A 17,698-nucleotide genomic window follows, 5' to 3' on the forward strand; every position below is an offset into this window, starting at 1 on the left:
GCCTAGTTGCACCGCAACAAAAGATGATGGCTCGCGCCATCGCTATCACCTCTTGGCAAAATGACCGTGGAGCGCGCGTGCCGCCTTTATTTGTTCCGAGAGCGGCAAAACAAAACCCAAAAAACAAGCAAGCAAACAAACAAACAAAAACACGACCCTGCTTTGAATTCGTCTGTATATCCGAGACCTAGGCATTTTGTGTTGCATTCACTGAGCCCACTGGGTAATGCGGCTGTTTATCTCCTGCAGCTCTGAGCCCACCGCGGTACCGCAAGGGGCGCCCAGCCTGGCAGGCAGCCGCGGGCTTTGTGGCCGCGCTTAATGCTGCCAGGATAGGCTGTTGCAGTTCAAAGCATAGCAGCTGCCCTATGGTGCTCATACCAGAAAGAACAGGGGGCTGAAAGGGGGCTAGAGGAACTGAACACTGAATCGGCAGCAGTCGCCGGAGGCCGGAAGCCGCGAGTCTCGGTAGCTGTTGCCGCCGGGGCACCGCTTCTCAGTGGGTTAAGTACGTACTGTGTTTTCTAGTCTTTAAGACCACCCTAAATGGGTCATCAACCACATCCCAAATTTCCTTTTGCCCTTCACGAGGAAGCAGAAGTCTGAGGCCAGCGCTAGGTAGGGGGTCTTCCGGTAAGCCCATCCCCCCTCCCGTATCTGCGCGGCAGCGGCGACCATGGGGACCGCTAATGGGGGCTTTGCTTGATTTTCCGCAGTGCACTGCCGCGACCCTTATTTCTACTGCGTCACCATCCACATAAACAGAACGAGCCCTGACTGCGTCACGCTAGGCCAAAACTAAGCCCCTTTAAGTATAATGGGGAAGGGGGACATTGAGGGCATTTACCGGAGCCATCCCCCACAAATCGCAAACAAAAACATCAAAACACGACAATAAAAACTACCCCGGAGCATTTAAAAAAACAAATTCCGTGTTTGCATTCGGCAGACCCTTACCCCTCACCCCCTCTCCACCCTTCCGGTGGGCTCACGACCACCTGTCGCATTTTCATCTGGGTGCCTCTGCCCTTTTTCAAGTATCTTAAAGACTCCTTTCTCTGACTTGGAGCTGAATATGGGTAATTGCCTCAGTCTGGGGTCTTAAGATAAGGGGTTCGCCGCATGCTGGGGTAATCTAGGGTGATGAAGCCCTCCTGCAGTCCCTCCTCCCCTCGAGAAGAATCAGATGGGGAGGGAGGATTTCAGCTCCTGTACTCTTAACAGACCAATGCCCACGTCTTGCGTCACGTGTCCCAGCAACGCAGGAGAGCTCGCTCTCTCTCTGGCCAGGGGAAAAGCGAGGAAGAGAGACTCAGTCCGGGAGAGGAGAGGAAGGAGCTGAACGTCCCTGCGAGGCCTGCGCTCATCAGCCCCCTTACCCAAAGTCGGGAGCTGCCGGCACCGGGAGCCAGCCTCCCGGAGCCGGCTCAGCACTGAGACCGGCGTCCTCTGGCGGCAGAGAAAGAGTTCTGCTAACGATTTTCGAGACGAATCGGCGCGCTCCTGCATGCCAAGAAGGCGGAGCTAAACTAGAGCAAAGTAAGAAGAGAGAACTGGAAAGGCCCACACGTGGCTGGATGCCTGCAGCCTGAAAGGATAAGGGTGACCAGGAAGGTGCCAGATTCCACCAGCAAGAAATGAGTCACTTCTGCCGTGGTCTTGGGTTCTAGCCCCTGAGCACCTATCCTTACAAAAGTTGGAAACTGAGGCTGGAGAACTTTCCAGCCAAAACTTGATTTTTAAAAAAAAAAATTTTTTTTTCACCCTAGTTTGGCTGGGTGCTCCGTCTACGGGGCCCCATTTTTTTTTAAAAAACCGCCACCGTGTTATGGGCATGCGCAACTGCCTCCACGGCAATAATATGTCAGGACAACACGATATCCCCCCTGAAGTCGGGGAGCAGCCCGAGCAAGAACCTTTGGAGGCCCCAGGGGCAGCTGCCCCCGGTGCTGGGCCTGGCCCAGCCGAAGAAATGGAGACCGAACCGTCTAACAATGAGCCCGTCCCCGACGAGACTGGCACTGAGGTCGGTGGACCCCCTGAAGTCTCCAGATCTGACCTCCAGAGCCTTAGCCAGGCCTTCGAGGAAGTCCGAGTGGGTGGAGATTACAGCCCACCTCCGGAGGAAGCCATGCCATTCGAGACCCAACAGCCCAGCCTGGGAGATTTCTGGCCCACCCTGGAGCAGCCTGGAACATCTGGGACCCAGGCAGGCCTCAAAGCCTTCAACTCAGCGCTTTTGGAGCCCGGGCCCCCCAGTGGTTCGAACCCATGTCTGGGAGACTACAGCCCCCCACCAGAAGAAGCTATGCCATTTGAGTTCAATGAGTCTGCCCAAGGAAGCTGTAGCCAGCCTCTCCTCCAAATCCCAGACCTTGCTCCAGGAGGTCCGGAGGCAGGGGTCCCCAGAGCTCTTCCCGCGGAGCCCGGCAACCTCAGATTTGCAAACGCTAGCATCCGAGAAGACTACAGCCCTCCACCTGAAGAATCTATGCCATTTGGGCTTGAGGGAGAAGAATTTGGGGGCGATAGCCCACCCCCAGGACTCCCGCGAGTCATCCCTCAAATCGGCATTGGCGGCGTGTTCCCGGCAGTCGCGGTCCCGAGTGCGCTCTGCCTCGCTCCCGCCGCGAACGCGCCTCCCCTCTGGGTCCAAGACGCCATTGACAGACCATTCAGCGAGGCTGTCAGATCTCCTCCTAACTTCGCATGCGACAGCCCCCCGATGGAGATCTCCAGACCCCTGCTTGAGATTGGCAGAGCCTCCATTGGGGTCGACGACGACACCACTGTCAATATGGACAGCCCCCCAATCGCAAGTGATGGCCCGCCCATCGAAGTCTCCGGAGCCCCAGATAAGAGCCAGCGCGCAGAGAGACCCCCAGTTGAGCGAGAAGCAGCCGAGATGGAAGGAAGCCCTATCACCGCAGCTGCGGTGGAAGGAAAAGTCCCCTCTCCGGGGAGAGGGGACGGATCCTCCACCCAGCCAGAAGCAATGGATGCCAGGCCAGCCCCTGCTGCCCAAGCCGTCGCTACCGAATCTGATGCCGGCGGAGCTCCTCTGGCCCCAGCAACAACCGAAGATCTCCAAACCGATCCTGAAGAAGTCGGAGCAGCCACTGCTATCCGCCCTGAACCTGACGGAGGGGCAGCCGCGGTCGACCCAGCCACCCCTGCCGAGTCCGAAGGCAACAGAGATCCAGCCGCTGAGCCAGCCTCCGAGGCAGTCCCTGCCACCAAGGCCGAGTCTGCCTCCGGGGCAGCCCCCGTCACCCAGGTGGAGCCCGCAGCCGCGGCAGTCTCTGCCACCCCGGCGGAGCCTGCCGCCCGGGCTGCTCCTGTCACCCCTACGGAGCCCACTACCCGGCCAATCCCCACTGCCAGAGCCCATCCGGCCGCCGGGGCAGTCCCTGGTGCCCCAGCGATGCCAGCCTCTGCTAGGGCAGCTGCCGCTAGGGCAGCCTATGCAGGTCCCTTGGTCTGGGGAGCCAGGTCACTCTCTGCTACTCCCGCCGCCCGGGCATCCCTTCCTGCCCGCGCAGCTGCCGCCGCCCGGGCAGCCTCTGCTGCCCGGGCAGTCACTGCCGGCCGGTCAGCCACTGCCGCCCCAAGCAGAGCCCATCTTAGACCCCCCAGCCCCGAGATCCAGGTTGCTGATCCGCCTACTCCGCGGCCTCCTCCGAGGCCGACTGCCTGGCCTGAGAAGTACGAGCGAGGCCGAAGCTGCTGCAGGTACGAGGCGTCGTCAGTCATCTGCGAGATCGACTCCTCTAGTGATGAGTCGGAAGAAGGGGCCACCGGCTGCTTCCAGTGGCTTCTGCGGCGAAACCGCCGCCCTGGCCAGCCCCGGAGCCACACAGTTGGGAGCAACCCTGTCCGCAACTTCTTCGCCAGAACCTTCGGAAGGTGCTTCGGTCTATCCGAGAGTTCCCGATCACGATCCCTCAGCCCGGGGAAGGCCAGGGATCTCATGGAGGAGAGGCGCAAACAGATGCGCAAAGAAGCCATTGAGATGCGAGAGCAGAAGCGCGCAGATAAGAAACGCAGCAAGCTCATCGACAAGCAACTGGAGGAGGAGAAGATGGACTACATGTGTACGCACCGCCTGCTGCTTCTAGGTAATGCGGTAGCTTCTGCCCCTGGGCAGTAGGGCCGCCCCGGGCACCCGGGGAGGGGGTGGCAGGGCCTTCCGGTGGGGTTTGGGCCTTGCCCATGGGAGGAGGGGGTCCGGAAACCCTGTTAGAAGTTCCAGGGAGGGACCCCAACTCTGCCCTGGGCGAGGGGGGGGGAAGGGGGAGTTTTCGAGGGTTCGGGTAGCCGAAGTATATGCCCTCCAGGGAGAAAAGTGGTGCCGAGCGACACTGAGGGTCGTTACCGGCCGGAGGCCAGCGCCAGCGCCAGCGATCGTAGGCTGGACAGGCGGGGGCGTGAGGTGAGCCAGGAACTGCTGGGGAGGGCCCTTCGGGGCTCCCCCGGCTCGATTGTTCGTGACCGCGGTGGGCTAGGGCCATCGGGGTGCGCGCCCCCGCCTCGCCTGGCACGGCTGCTTCGACTCAGACAGCTTGTTGTTGGTGTGTGTTGGTGTCCATTTTCTGTGTTCGCCTGTGCATGACATGCTCAGTGTGTCCCAGTTTCCATCCCTGGCACCTTCAATGTACCCGCCGATGTGTATTTGTACTCTGAAATGGGCTGTCTTGTGATTTGCGCCATGGCGCGAGCAAAACTTTCCGTGTTGGCACACTCTGTGATACCTGTGCGCTGACTCTCTGCAGCGAGCAGAGGGAAAAACGCGCAGGGAAGGTGGTGGGGCATCCTGGGTAATCTGCTGGGCTATTGGCTGTGGAGGGAGCGGGGTTGAGGGAAGAGGAGTGGGGCCGCAGCCGCGGGCCTCCATAACCTTTTTCCCTGTATGTCTCTCTTTTTCTTTTTCCCTTTGCGCTAAGCGTTTCCTCACTTGTCAATTCGTACGTCAAACCCTCCCGCCTTAACGGTTGAAAAACCAGACACTCAGGTATCTGGGGCTTTGGGGTTGTTCATAACATCTGTATTTTGTATTCTGCACACACACACACACACACACACACACACACACACACACACACACACACACACACACACACACACACCACACTGGACCCACGGAGGGAGGGAAGTGAGAGGGAGGAAGGGGGGGACATTTAGCCCTGTTGGCAAGGCCACATTCAAAACACTCTGGGTTGGTTTCAAGGGGGTGGGCGTGGCTGGGTTTAAATATATATAAAATAATTTTCTTCTTGGAGAAGAGCCTAAGGTAAGCCAATCACTTACATTTTTTACAACCTTTGGTAGGAGGGGCCTGGTTTTAAAAGGTTGGGAATTATGTGTTGAGAGGGAAATATTGCTTTTGTAATTTAATTGTACTTGAAATAAAAAAAAATAAATACTCTGAGCGTATACTGAATGCGTGGGCAATGCATGGGAAGCTGGAAATATTCCTTGTGAACTATGTAAATGTTTGCATGTGAATTTTTTTCAAGCATCTTTAGCTGGGGGAAGGAGGCTCGAAGGTAAGATCTGTAAATCAGTTTGGGATTAAAAAAAAAAAAACCAAAGATTTTTTTAGGATGAAGATTAAAGAAATGGTATGCCAGCCAGATGGTCACCTTTTGAGGCCCTCATCTCCCCCCCCTCTTCTATTCAACCCCCTCCACGGCTCTCCATGTTCCCTCCTCTCACCAAGACCCACCCCCCCCCCCCCCCCCCCCCCCCCGCCATTCCACAGCCAGAGCCCCTCACCCCTCAGAGGTCTCATCTCCAACCTGAGGCATTCATTCTTCTTGCCAGATTAATCGAAACAGCAGTTAACAGTGGTCTGGATCTGTGGCTTAAATAAAATCTTCACGAGTGACTCTCCACAATTAATTCATTTTATTCTCTAAGACCTGCCAAGGGATCTCAGGATCACAGTTTCTGAGGCGGTGCTACATTTGTCTGTTGAATACCTGTTAATCTGTGATGGTGGTTATTAAAGACATTGATGACGTGACTGTGCTGTTGTGGCGTGCCTCCCACAAATCATGATCTAAGAAGGATGGTCATTTTGTTCCTTCCTACCTAGGGAAATGCTGTATCATTGACTCAAACACATAGCAAAGGGGAGTAGTTGTAAATTTCAAATGTCCCTAGTACACGAAAATGCAGGCCCTGACATGAGGCTCTCATTTCACTGCAGGCCATACTCTGGGCAGCTGACCTGTGAGTGGAGGGGCATGGGCAGGACGCAAATGTCTGCAGATAGCAGGCCCAAGTGACTGTGCACGCCTGAATATCAGTCAGCAAAGTAGACATGTCCCTCACATTCTGGGGCCTTAGCTGCCTCATTGGAGAAACAAACCTTTCCTAGGACGTTTGCATTAAAGTGTCCTCTAGCCCCAGTACTTGGGTCTTCTGTCTAGCCCCCATGCCCTCTTCAGGGAGAAGGGGCTGGAGTCTTATGCTATATATCAGTGCAGCTCGCTGCACCAAACGGACAGCCTCTCTTAGAAGAGTAGATTTCTTCCTTTTTCTCCTTGTTTTTTTTTTTTTTTTTTTTTCTTTCTTTCTTTTCTTTTCTTTTTTTCTAGAGGGGATAATTAAACCAAACCAGAAGCACAATTTTTTGGGGTACCCTGGCACTGGCCTGCCTGCACTTTCTGGATGTCAGCCGTTATGCTCTGTTGGATGCAGCTTTATCCAGGATGCAGGCTGCTCAGCCTTGGCCTAGGCCTCGCCTGAGCCTGTAAGATAGCCACCCCTGCATCGTGAGACTGCAGCAGTGCTTGTCTGTCAAAGCAAGCTGCAGTTTCCCACTGGGCTGCTTTCATTTTCCTGGAGTAACATGAGAGGGATTGTATCTGCGTCCCTGCTATTGATTGGGGAGGAGGAGAAAGAGAAGGAAGGAAAAGGTTTACTCACATTTATAAGACTTTTTACTGCCTCACCTTATTATGGGATGCATCATAGCTACGCCTCTGACCCCTGAAAATGCAGATCAAATGACCATCCTTTACCATCTGTCACATGCAGACTCATCTGTTGCTTTTTTTTTTTTTTAAGCGTTGTGTGCATATTCTGTTTTTATTGCCCAACATTATATTTCTGAAATTATTTTTACAGATAGATGATAGAAAAATAGAAAGATAATAATTTAATAAAAATTCTAATGTCTAGAGAGCTGAGGCTTTTTAACATAATTTAATCATACAGCGTTTCCATGTTTCTGTTAGCTTAAAATAATTCTGTGGGTTAGACTTTTTTTTTTTTTTTTTCCCAAAATTTTATTTAGGTATTATTCCTTGTTTCGAAATTGCAAGGAATCAGCATTGTTTATTATCTCCTGCCTTTATTACAATTGTGTAGGTAAAGCACCATGTATAATATGACCACTGTAATGACACCATATTTATATAGCAAATCACAATTAATTATATAATAATTTATTTGGCTGCCAAGTGGTACAGTACTGCACTGCATCTCAGTGTGCCAAGCACTTTTTTTTTTTTAATGCAGCCATTTTTCCCCCTAAATTTAAAAGGTTTTCACTGAACTCCTTGGTGCAGTGGGAAGGGCATAGCTTATTGCCTGCCCCCTACTGCCCCCATTTTGCAGTTTTGAGATCTGCATCCTGCCTTCCATGTTTAAAGAGGCCTTTTAGAGATTTTTAATTTCTCTCAAAAACATTTTTTAATTGTTTTTTTTTTTTAAACCTGGCTCACATGACCTACCTTGAGAAGATGGCATGAAGCATGGAGAAGGCGGTCATTTCCAGCCTATATGTGTCTTCCTGACTGAAAGTGGGGGTGGGGGGAACCTCAATGCTTGTAGCATTGTTAGTGCCAGTGATGATAATGGTGACATGTTCTAATTGCATTTTGCATTTTAAAAAGTATCCTGTCTAATCATATCAATCCTTTGAAATGGTTCTGGGCAATAAAAGCAGTATTACAGCCCCACCCACCCCTCCCTTTCATAAACATATCCACTCAAATCACAGACATTAAATGCCAGGGACTTTTTTTTTTTTTTTTTTTTTTTTCTTTCAAAGGTTGCAAGGTAAGTATGTGAAGGCGCTCACCAAGCCCATGAAAAAATTTTTACATGGCTTTCTCAAGGCTGACAGCATGCGTGTCATGTCGGGAGTGTACTCTGTGATCTTAAAATCCCTTCTTACATGACAGGTGTCTAAGAGCCTACTGCTTTCTGAATTCCAGCCACGCCCTGACAGATTACTAACTGTGAAGGTCCACGAAGTGGACATGAAATGAGCGCTGCCCATTTTGGGGGAAGCCATTGCTGTGGAGGCAGGATACCCACATTTGCTTCACCCCATCCACTACCACCCCTCCAAGCACACATACAAGCTATAGCACTTCTTTCCCCTTTCTTTTTTTTTTTTTTTTTTTTTTAGTAATGTAGGTTTTTCTTGACACTTTTACTGAGAGAAACCTCACAATAATTTCTTCTTGCAGAGCTCAAGCTTGTAACAACATGAAGATAAGTAACAATAGCAGCAATTATTATTATTAATTAATTATTAATTACTATTATTAATTAATACTTAGCAATAATGATGCAGTGCAGTGGCCTTTGTGTGCACATTCCTGCATGGCCAATGCTACAGTACAGAATTCTGGCTAAAGGATTATAGCTTTTCTCTTCCTGGTCTTTTTAAAGCAACCCTTACTTTTAGTTCACGCTATTTTTATTTATCAAGGATCCATGCATGATTTTTGAAAGGCTTTTGTTTTATTGTTTATTTTAATGCAGGAAAGTTATATATATTTTTTAAAAAATGTAAAGAGAAAATAGCCTAGTTGATTAACATTGAAAGGTCTCAACTCTAGGTATATCCCCTACTTTTTAGAATCAATTAACCCTTCTAATTAAATCTCTTTCCTAGCAAAACTATAGCTTTTTAGATGCCTCTGTGTCTTCCAGGAGACACACAAATAGCAAATAAAAATTAGTTCCTAAACTTTTGTTTTTTAACCTGTGACACAGGTTAAATGCACCCCGCCCCAGAGTTAATGAAATTAAAATTAGTATGCTTTTTGCTTATTTTAAACTATAACATCAAAGAAAGACATTTTCAAAATAGAAACAACAGGACCAAAGGGAGACTAAGCAGTGGATTCCCCATCTGTGGCCTTCTCGGCAGCGGCCACTGGGACTCTGGTCCTGACATCACCCTGACAAGTTCTTTACTGCCTGGGATGGAATGCACCGTTTGTTCCCATCACATTCCTGCGCTGACCTACGACCCCTGACCCAGGGTCAAGCTTTTTAGAGGGAATAAGAAGAAAATGGGTCTGGCCTTGCTTAATTTCAGATGAAGAATTTTTGAGGCCTTTACAACCTTAAGAATGCTAGTGGGCAGTCTCAGATGCCAGAGGGGCCTGGTTCCAGAAGACACAACGATGAGGGCCTCTTTTTTTTTTTTTTCCTTTCTTTTTTTCTTTTTCTTTTTCCCTAATTCTCTAAAAGGAGAGCCAGCCAGATCCTGAATGATGCTTTTTATTGGCTATGAGTCTAGTGTATTTCACATACGAGAGCCCCCAAAGGTTGGCTCTGTAACTTTTTTCCCCTTCTTTATTCCAAGTGAGGTTTTATTTTTTGTATATTCTCCATGAGGGACTGCTAACTTAAGCCTAGGCATCTTCTGCTTCCGGGGTCTACATTTTATATTTCACTTGTAAACACAAATCAATACAAGCAATAGGCAAATGACACCTTGCTAAATTTAGGATTATATGGTAATGTGGCAGAAGAAGCAAAGCTCTGAGAGGGTCACTTTTTTTTTTTCCCCATGTGTCATTCTCGCTTGTCTCCTTACTCCTCCTCCTGTTATTAGCTACCTATGTATAAATTAATTCAGTATTGAGTGTGGCTATTTTACATGCAAAAAAAAGTGTTTTTAGTTTCCCTTCCAACAAGCAGACCATCAATGAGGCAGACCAGCTGGTGGGAGAGGAAGAGGACAAGACCCCACGAAAGAGGTAAGAACCCACCCCACCCCCCCCCCCCCCCGTTCTAACTGCTCAATTATTGCCAACTATCTCAGGCTTGAGGGGGACACAGCATGCTCGTGAGGTTAGAGTTACTGGAAGTAGTTTGCATGTTCCACACTGGAAGCTGTAATGAAGGAGGAGCAGCAGGCAAGTGATCTGTGGCAGAGGAAAGGACACTAGGGAAGTGTGCTTCTATTGTGCTTAGAGGTAAAATCCCAAATTGCTTTACAGAGTAACTTGTTAAAGCTCAGGAGATTCGGGAATACTTTCCCCCTGAAGAATCCTGCCCACCAAACCCAAACAATGGATCTTACTAAATTTTAGTGATTTAATTTGGGGGTGAGGAGAGAGGCATATAAAGTAATATAAATTGTTATCTGACTTAAAATTTAATGTGACTCGTTCAGCGTTTCTGACATTGTTACACACAGTCTGTGTGGGGGACAGAGCAAGTGCTTAAAATTCACCTAATTACTCTTTGGTGTCAGGAAGGGAAGGCTTAGGTACCTACCTTCTCAGGAGTGTCAAGGTCAAGCTGGCTCGCTGCCACTGCTATGGAAGTGTGACCTCTGACAAGACACCAGTATGGCCAGCTGGAGCCTCTCTTCTGACTTGCTGGCTCTTTGCCTAGCCCTTCTGTCAGAAGGTCTGACCACCTCTCTCCTCCTTCCTATGTGAGCAGTTTGCCTCTAGTCAAACTGGTCACTAATGTAAATGACTATGAAGCATTTTTACAGGTAACCTGCACCCAGGTAAGTCCAAAACTGGATTTTCTTTAAACAAATGTCAACAGCAAAGGTCACAGTAGCACACAGAACCGAAAGCTAGGCATGGAGATGAGTCCGGGACCCCAGAGCTGTGAGGAGAATAAAAAAGAGCAAGCATCCTGTACCTTACCTGGTAGATATGTCCTGGGCTTGTGAGACCCATTCCTTGGGTCTGATCACCAGCTTCTAAAGCAGTGAAAATAGCTTACTAGTTTCATCCACACCAAGCAAAACAAAAACGGCTTCCCCTTGCTCCCTAAAGGATAAAGTGTCAGAGTACACAGCGCTGCTGGGGAAGTACATAGGTGCTTGGACAATTCAGACACATCCTTTCAAAAGAGTACTGTCTTCAATCTCTTATTAACTGTGGTCATCCCTAAGTGTCCAGAGGCTAGGACCAAAGCTCAAGGACCTCTTAGGAAAGTCGAAGTTTATTTGTAACAATTTGTCTCTTAATATGTTCTTTGTTGGTGTCATTTTTTTTTTAGCATGTGTGGGAAGTGTACGTCTTAACTCCTTGCATTGGCACTCTGAGTGGCTGTACTGGGCGTAGTGTATGCTAAGCTAGCTTATCAATAAAAAAAAAAAAATCACACGTGTCATGCAGGGGCTCCTGCCCACTGTCCCCTCAAATAATAATTTTCAGTGGTGGGCTTTAGAAAAGCTTGGAGACAATAAGCATGGGTTGATATTTCAGGTGGCCACTAGATGGTGAGACAGCATAAGGCAAAAATTAAAAAAAAAAAAAAAAAGGCTCTATGTATCAGTGAGAACTGACAGGGAAAGCCAGCAAGGTAGTAAAGGGTCCTACTTTGCTTTCACACTGTCCCCACCCCAAAGATGAGGCCCATAGAGGCCCTGAAGTCTAGTCAGACCCACATTTTCTCATTTTAAGCTGTGACTTATTCTCTTTAGCCATGTGCTAAGATTTTAGGACTATTTAAAGGGGATCTATCAACAAAGGGGTCTTCCAAGCAACTCCACTGACGTTTTGCCATGGGGGCTGGGACCTCTCCTGTACTCTGTAGATTCCTTCTCCAACATCTTTGATATCTGATATCAAACACACACATGCCCCACATACCCCACCACACATGCACATGAGCATGCATACACACACACAGACACACACAGACACACACAGACACACACACGCACATACGCACACACGCATGCACACCACTGCTACCAGTACAACATCCTACAACCATCACCATCACACACAGAGATGCATTACTACTGTCAACACACACACACACACACACACACACACACACACACACTACAGCTGATACTACTAACAACAACAGCCATCACCACGCATTATACACACACAACCTACCACTACTAACAACAACTATCACTACACACATGTACACACAGCCCATTGCTACCAGCCCAATACCCTACCACAACCACAACACATAGATACCCCACTACTATCAACACACACACACACACACACACACACACACACACACACACACACACCAATTTGATAACCCAAACCTCTCAAGTTACCACCATGGCTGAGAACTGCTTCCCAGACATTGTTGATCCATAGTCCTGGGAAAGCTGAATGTCACACATGATGTAACTTGTCACCTACAAACGAGTCTCCTGAAGAAAAGCTGTCCCTTCTACTAACTAGTCAGTGAGGTGCACACTAATCTTGGTGGCTTGCATTCTTGGATAGAAGCAATTTCCACAAATCTCCGAGAGTGACCACCGGATGACCCTAAATTGAAGAAAAGAAGAAGTTATTTCAGGCAAATAAACACAATTGGCCCAGGACTCTGACAAGTCAATGGCTAAGTAATTAACAGGCGGCCAATATCAGGGGCATGGTAGATTTTTAACCCCTAATGATTGCACATAAGGCTAGTTAGGTTGCATTAATTGGCATCATGCCACCCTGGCTCCCTCTAACTGGTGGGCACTAGTGACTTCTGTTATTGTAGAAGCAGGATCCAGACAAGAAGGGAGGCATTCTGTGTACTCGCCGTGAGGTGGATGGTGCCCACCAGCCAAAAGGATGTGGACTCCAAAAACAGCCATGGAAAGGTGACCTGTCACCTTTGAGTGGTAACAGGGAAAGCAAAGCAATACACCAAGGATGATCTTCAGAAGAAGCCAGTGGTGCCAATGGAAGTAATCGACCAAAGACACTTTCTGGTCAAAAGTATTGTGCTTGGGCTTTGATGAAATGTCCCCCACCTAAAAGCAGCGTTTATCCCCATGTCCAACCATCAGAACAAGCCTCGGGCTTTAGTTGTCCTGACTTGCCAACTTGGCACCTTACTCCTTTGGCTTCTGGGGCTGAATTCAGGGTTTTAGACCCTGCTGACCCTGAACTGACTCAGCATCCAACGTCTCAAAAACAGTGATTTCTGCATTTTCTTTCCCCTACCTCAAATTAGCTATTAGGGAAAAAATCAGGGCAAGTTGTTAAAAACCGGCTGGGTTTGAGTGGTTAGATGCAAGGTGGCCCTAAGTAGGAGAACTCCTCACTGCATAGTCCTAGGAATTACTCAGGGAAAAACCCCACACTGTTGATTTTGAGATCTTGCCTGTGACCAAATACAACATCTTTCCAAGGAAATGCTTAGAAGACTCGGGGCAGAACTCAAATCCAATGCCAGATGTTAGGGAGAGATCTTTAAACTTGGGCAGCCAAAAAAACAAAAAAACCAAAAACAAAACCAAAAACAAACCTCCGGACTATTTTAGAAGTCACGTGTCTTCAGTTTCTTTCATTCTATCTGCTAGGAGGAAAGCGCAGAAGGTCATTTTGTTTTGCCACACAGATTTGCAAGTGAGGATTTGAGACGTACACTTAGGAGGGGTGCCACTTTTTAGTGGGAGAATTTCGAAATGTTCCCAATGAGACTCCATCTTGTCACGTTCCCCGTGTTGCCTCAATGGAAAAGAGAGTTTGATAGTAGATTAATGGTGGGCGGAGAAGCCATAACTTTTGAAAAGCCTCCTGGGACAATGGAGAGAGCACTGGCTCAAGCATCAGGGCTTTCCCTGGGACCTGAGTTTAGAATCCCATGTACTTAACAAGTGATGCCCAGAAAAGGGTAACAGTGGAGTCTTGAAGTACTGACAAGGCTTCCAGTCGACCTGAAGTTCTGCCATGGCCAAACGGGGACTACATTTGATGAGTTGTTTAAGAAGAAGCTAGAAACTTTCCGTGTTTTCCCATGTCCACCTCGAGGTACATAGAGCAGTCACAAGGTGAGGTCTTAGGGTAGGGGCATCTAGAGAAAGTGAGGCAGAAACTCAACTTATTTGGCAGACAAAATCTAAAAATCATTGTAGCCCAGCCTCTCCCCAAGACTCAAGGTGACAGGAAGCAAATACCTTCACCCCATTGAAGAAGCTCTCAGTGGGGAGTGGGGTCCTCAGGAAAGAAGAGATGGGGCCAGCACGGCTGCCTTAGGTCCAGCAGGGACTCCCATCGCATTTGCATTCCCATCTGAGAATCTGAGGGAGCAAGGAAGGAAACAAAAGCTCCTGAGGAATTTACCTGTTTGCTCTCTTCCCGTTTTTTCTTTTATTGTTTGTTTGTTTGTTTTATTTTTATTTTTCTTTCCAGATCTTCTTTTTTTTTTTTTTAAAGTATGATCTTTTGTGTAGGGAGGACATTTCTGAGCCAGAATTTATAAAGTACACATATATTTTAAAGGAAAGAAAGGAGCATATGCACTATTTAGGGCTGGGAAGTTGAAAAAAACTTAACAAAGCAAGGCTGTTCAGAACTGGCTGGCAGATGGCGCTCCGATTTTACAATCGAGAGCCTGGCGTCAGAAAATTCACGCCTGCGCCTGCCTCAGCCAGCACTGTTGGCCCCCCTCCCTTCATCTGCCTTCCCCAAGGTCAGCAGCCCTGCCCCTGGCCTAAGAACATGTATTTTTAAAAGTTTCAGCTCAGCAGTTGATGTCTGGTGACAGGTACCCACACTTTGGGGGCTTTGTAGACCTTAGCAAGTCCGAAAGATTAAAAAAAAAAAAAAAAAAAAAAAAAAAAAAATCAAACACTAAAAACAAAAGCAAAAACAAACAACGGGCACACCCTGGCAGCTCTTAGCTCTTGGCCTCTGACCTCTTGTGGACCAGTGCTGAAGTTTCCTTCTTCCAGGAGCAGTTCTAAGGCCCTGGGCACATCCTTTTGTCCCTTTGGGGAAGGCGGGGGGGGGGGGGGGGTTCTCACTTTAGAATATTTTAAGTCTCTTAGAAGTTTTAAGTAGAAGATGTTTGTCGGCACCCCCCCCCCCAGGTATCTCTCTCTCTCTCTCTCTCTCTCTCTCTCTCTCTCTCTCTCTCACACACACACACACACACACACCCCTTTGAATGTGCCCTTACCAAAATGACAGCCAGTGTAGGAAAAAACATCTTAGGGCCATCCTTTGTCCTTTACCAAAAAAATGACTACTCATTTCCCGGTCCCCATACCTGGGAGCCACGTTGCGTAGCAGCACAGTTCAGAAGTTTATCCTTTCCCACCCAGCTGAGGAAAGCTGTGAAGGAGATAGAGACATAAGGCTTCCAGGAGAAACCCAAAGAGTCTCCCTGGAGGAGAGGCCAGTTTAGATACTCCAGGACAGTGCAGGACTAGGTCCCTTGGTTTCAAGGACAGTGCTGAGCACTTACCCAGATCCCACTGCCCTGGCTGCTCCACAGCAACCAAGGAAGGCCACGGGAACTTACTCCACTTACACTGGGGCCAGCCTCATCTTCCATTCTGCTATGTCTCCTCCTCTATTCCTCTTCTAAAATGTAACAGTTAGAGGGACAGAGTGAGCAAGCTATTAGTTCAGGCAAACATTTCCTCTACTCCGCTATTCAAATTTTTCTTTTCAAACTTCGCTATAGCATTTCTCCCTCTTGCCCAGTTCTATTTTGTGTCTTTTGCGTGCTCTCTCTCTCTCTCTCTCTCTCTCTCTCTCTCTCTCTCTCTCTCTCTCTCTCTCTCGCTCCCTCCCTCTTCCTGAAGATTTGAAAGGCTTTTCTTGACCCTTTACCCTCTTTTTCAGGGCTTGTGATATGTGACCTCCAAGGTTGGCAGTGAACTATCAACATTTCCTGCCCCCCAAGGTGTTAGAGCAGATGGGGGTCTAGGTGAGCAGCCTGATCCAGCACCAGTGGGCCTACCCACCAGAGGTCAGCAAAGAGCTCGGAATAGCTAGGTCTGCTTGTATATGTGGGAACTGATAGAATTCTCTAGATTGAGTGTAGAAAACCCAAACAGAAAACAGTCTTACATTTCAAGGGGGTCTTCAGGTAGGGTGTCATCTTGTTTTGGGTCCTCTGATCTCTAGTTTGAACACTGTTGGAGCCACTGTCTGCTTTGGAGGGGAGACATAGGTTTTGCATTTCATGGGTCTCTTTCTCAGCCCCACTTTAAACACATAATCCTTCCCTTATCAGGGACCACACCCTCCTAAGGCCCCTAATCTCTCTTGGGGACAGAAATGCCCACTTTCACTTCCCACAGGACTGAAAACCTACAGGCCACACTTGTCCTGGCTCCTTTTCTTTTAGGAGTTATACTTATTGTTGAAATGACTTTATAAGAACACACACACACACACACACACACACACACACACACACACACACACACAGTCCCCAGCCCTTCCCCTTATCCAGCTCTGATTTTCTTTTCTCTGGCTCTTTACCCAGATGTGTAGCTAGTAAGTATTTATTAACTATGGCTTGCAGGGTTTTTTGTTTGTTTGTTTTTTGTTTTGGTGTTTTTGTTGTTGTTTGTTTTGTTTTAACTCCCCCCCCCCAACCCCAATCACACACATAGAATCCAGTTCCCACATTCTGTCCTCTCTCCACTGACCCTTGACTTAATCCAGCCTTTCACTCAGGTAGGGAAGAGGAGGAAGGTTCTGGGCTCCTCTCCCCTCCTCTCTTCTCTTTCTTTCTTCTCTGAGCTGTTGAAGTCCCAGGGTCCTTGAGAACCACTTGTAAGCTAAGATCGAGCCCCATGGCTGGTTCTTTATTGTTGGGGAGTGGGAGGGAAAAAAGGAGAGAGAAATGAGTGCAGAAATGAAATAAGAAAACCAATGTCTAGGCAGGGGATAGAAGAAAGAAAATAGGAGAAACAGCTTTGCCAAGTTTAGTGCTAAACACCAGATGAAGCCCCTTCCCTGTAGAAATTTCTAGTCTTGGAGGAAATCAGGTTTCAAGTAATAATAGTTGACACTGTGCTGGAGTTGAGCATGGCAGAGGGCTAGCTGGGCTTAACTGAGGATGAGGAAGAGGAGGATGAGGATGAAAGGCTCAGAAGAGTGGCCAGACTTTGAGACTCACTTGGGAAGGCAGCAACCAGAAGGCTGCTGGTGGGTCCAGGATGGAGCCACTGACCACTGGCTTCTCTTTCCCAACCGCCTTATTTATTTCTTCAAAGTTTCTTACCTGAATCCAAGTGAGTTTGTTTAATTTTGAAGTTTGAATTACCCCCTCCCACCACAACCTGATTTTCCAAGTGTTTCCACATGCCTCACCCACTTAAGTGGTTTTGTTCTATTTCATTTTAAGCAATCTGGCACACCACGGCTCTTTTTGTCAGAAACAGAAAAACAAAACAAAAAACAACCCACCCTATCTTCGTGAGTCTTTTGATTCAATAATTATCCAGAACAAAGACAGGGCAGTCCTAAGGTTAAAAGTGAGCACTTTGCACATTAAGTATACATTTGAGAAATCAAGGAAATCCTGAGAGTTGTGCAGGTTGGTGTCCTCGAGATCTGGGCTCCAGCCAGGTCTCATATAGGCATTGTTTTCTAACTTTTTCCCCCTTCCTTCCTCCCTTCCTTCCTTTCTTCCACCCCGCTTTGAAAAACAACATTTATTCTCCTGGGGTACCTGCAGGTGAGAGGAAGGTGAT

At 48.2% G+C, this 17,698-nt stretch overlaps 2 protein-coding genes across 2 annotated transcripts in view; both read left to right on the forward strand.

Annotated features, from left to right (window-relative positions):
- The window catches only part of LOC127187772 (guanine nucleotide-binding protein G(s) subunit alpha), a 62,661-nt gene that overhangs the window by 10,998 nt on the left and 33,965 nt on the right, over positions 1-17,698 (forward strand). The gene's annotated exons all lie outside the window — the stretch shown is intronic.
- LOC127187770 (guanine nucleotide-binding protein G(s) subunit alpha isoforms XLas-like) lies at positions 1,806-5,113 on the forward strand. The gene is made up of 2 exons (XM_051143905.1): positions 1,806-4,118; positions 4,338-5,113. The coding sequence occupies exons 1-2, from the start codon at positions 1,829-1,831 to the stop codon at positions 4,610-4,612; spliced, it is 2,565 nt and encodes an 854-aa protein (XP_050999862.1). The 5' UTR covers positions 1,806-1,828; the 3' UTR covers positions 4,613-5,113.

Source organism: Acomys russatus, chromosome 4, assembly GCF_903995435.1.
Source record: "Acomys russatus chromosome 4, mAcoRus1.1, whole genome shotgun sequence".
Lineage (NCBI taxonomy): Eukaryota > Metazoa > Chordata > Mammalia > Rodentia > Muridae > Acomys > Acomys russatus.

What these genes read in the sequence shown, in the direction of transcription:
- LOC127187770 (XM_051143905.1), top strand. Translation starts at nt 1,829, where the DNA reads ATGGGCATGCGCAACTGCCTCCACGGCAATAATATGTCAGGACAACAC. An exon ending in GCACCGCCTGCTGCTTCTAG is followed by an intron (nt 4,119 to 4,337) that starts GTAATGCGGTAG and finishes TATGCCCTCCAG; the next exon opens with GGAGAAAAGTGGTGCCGAGC.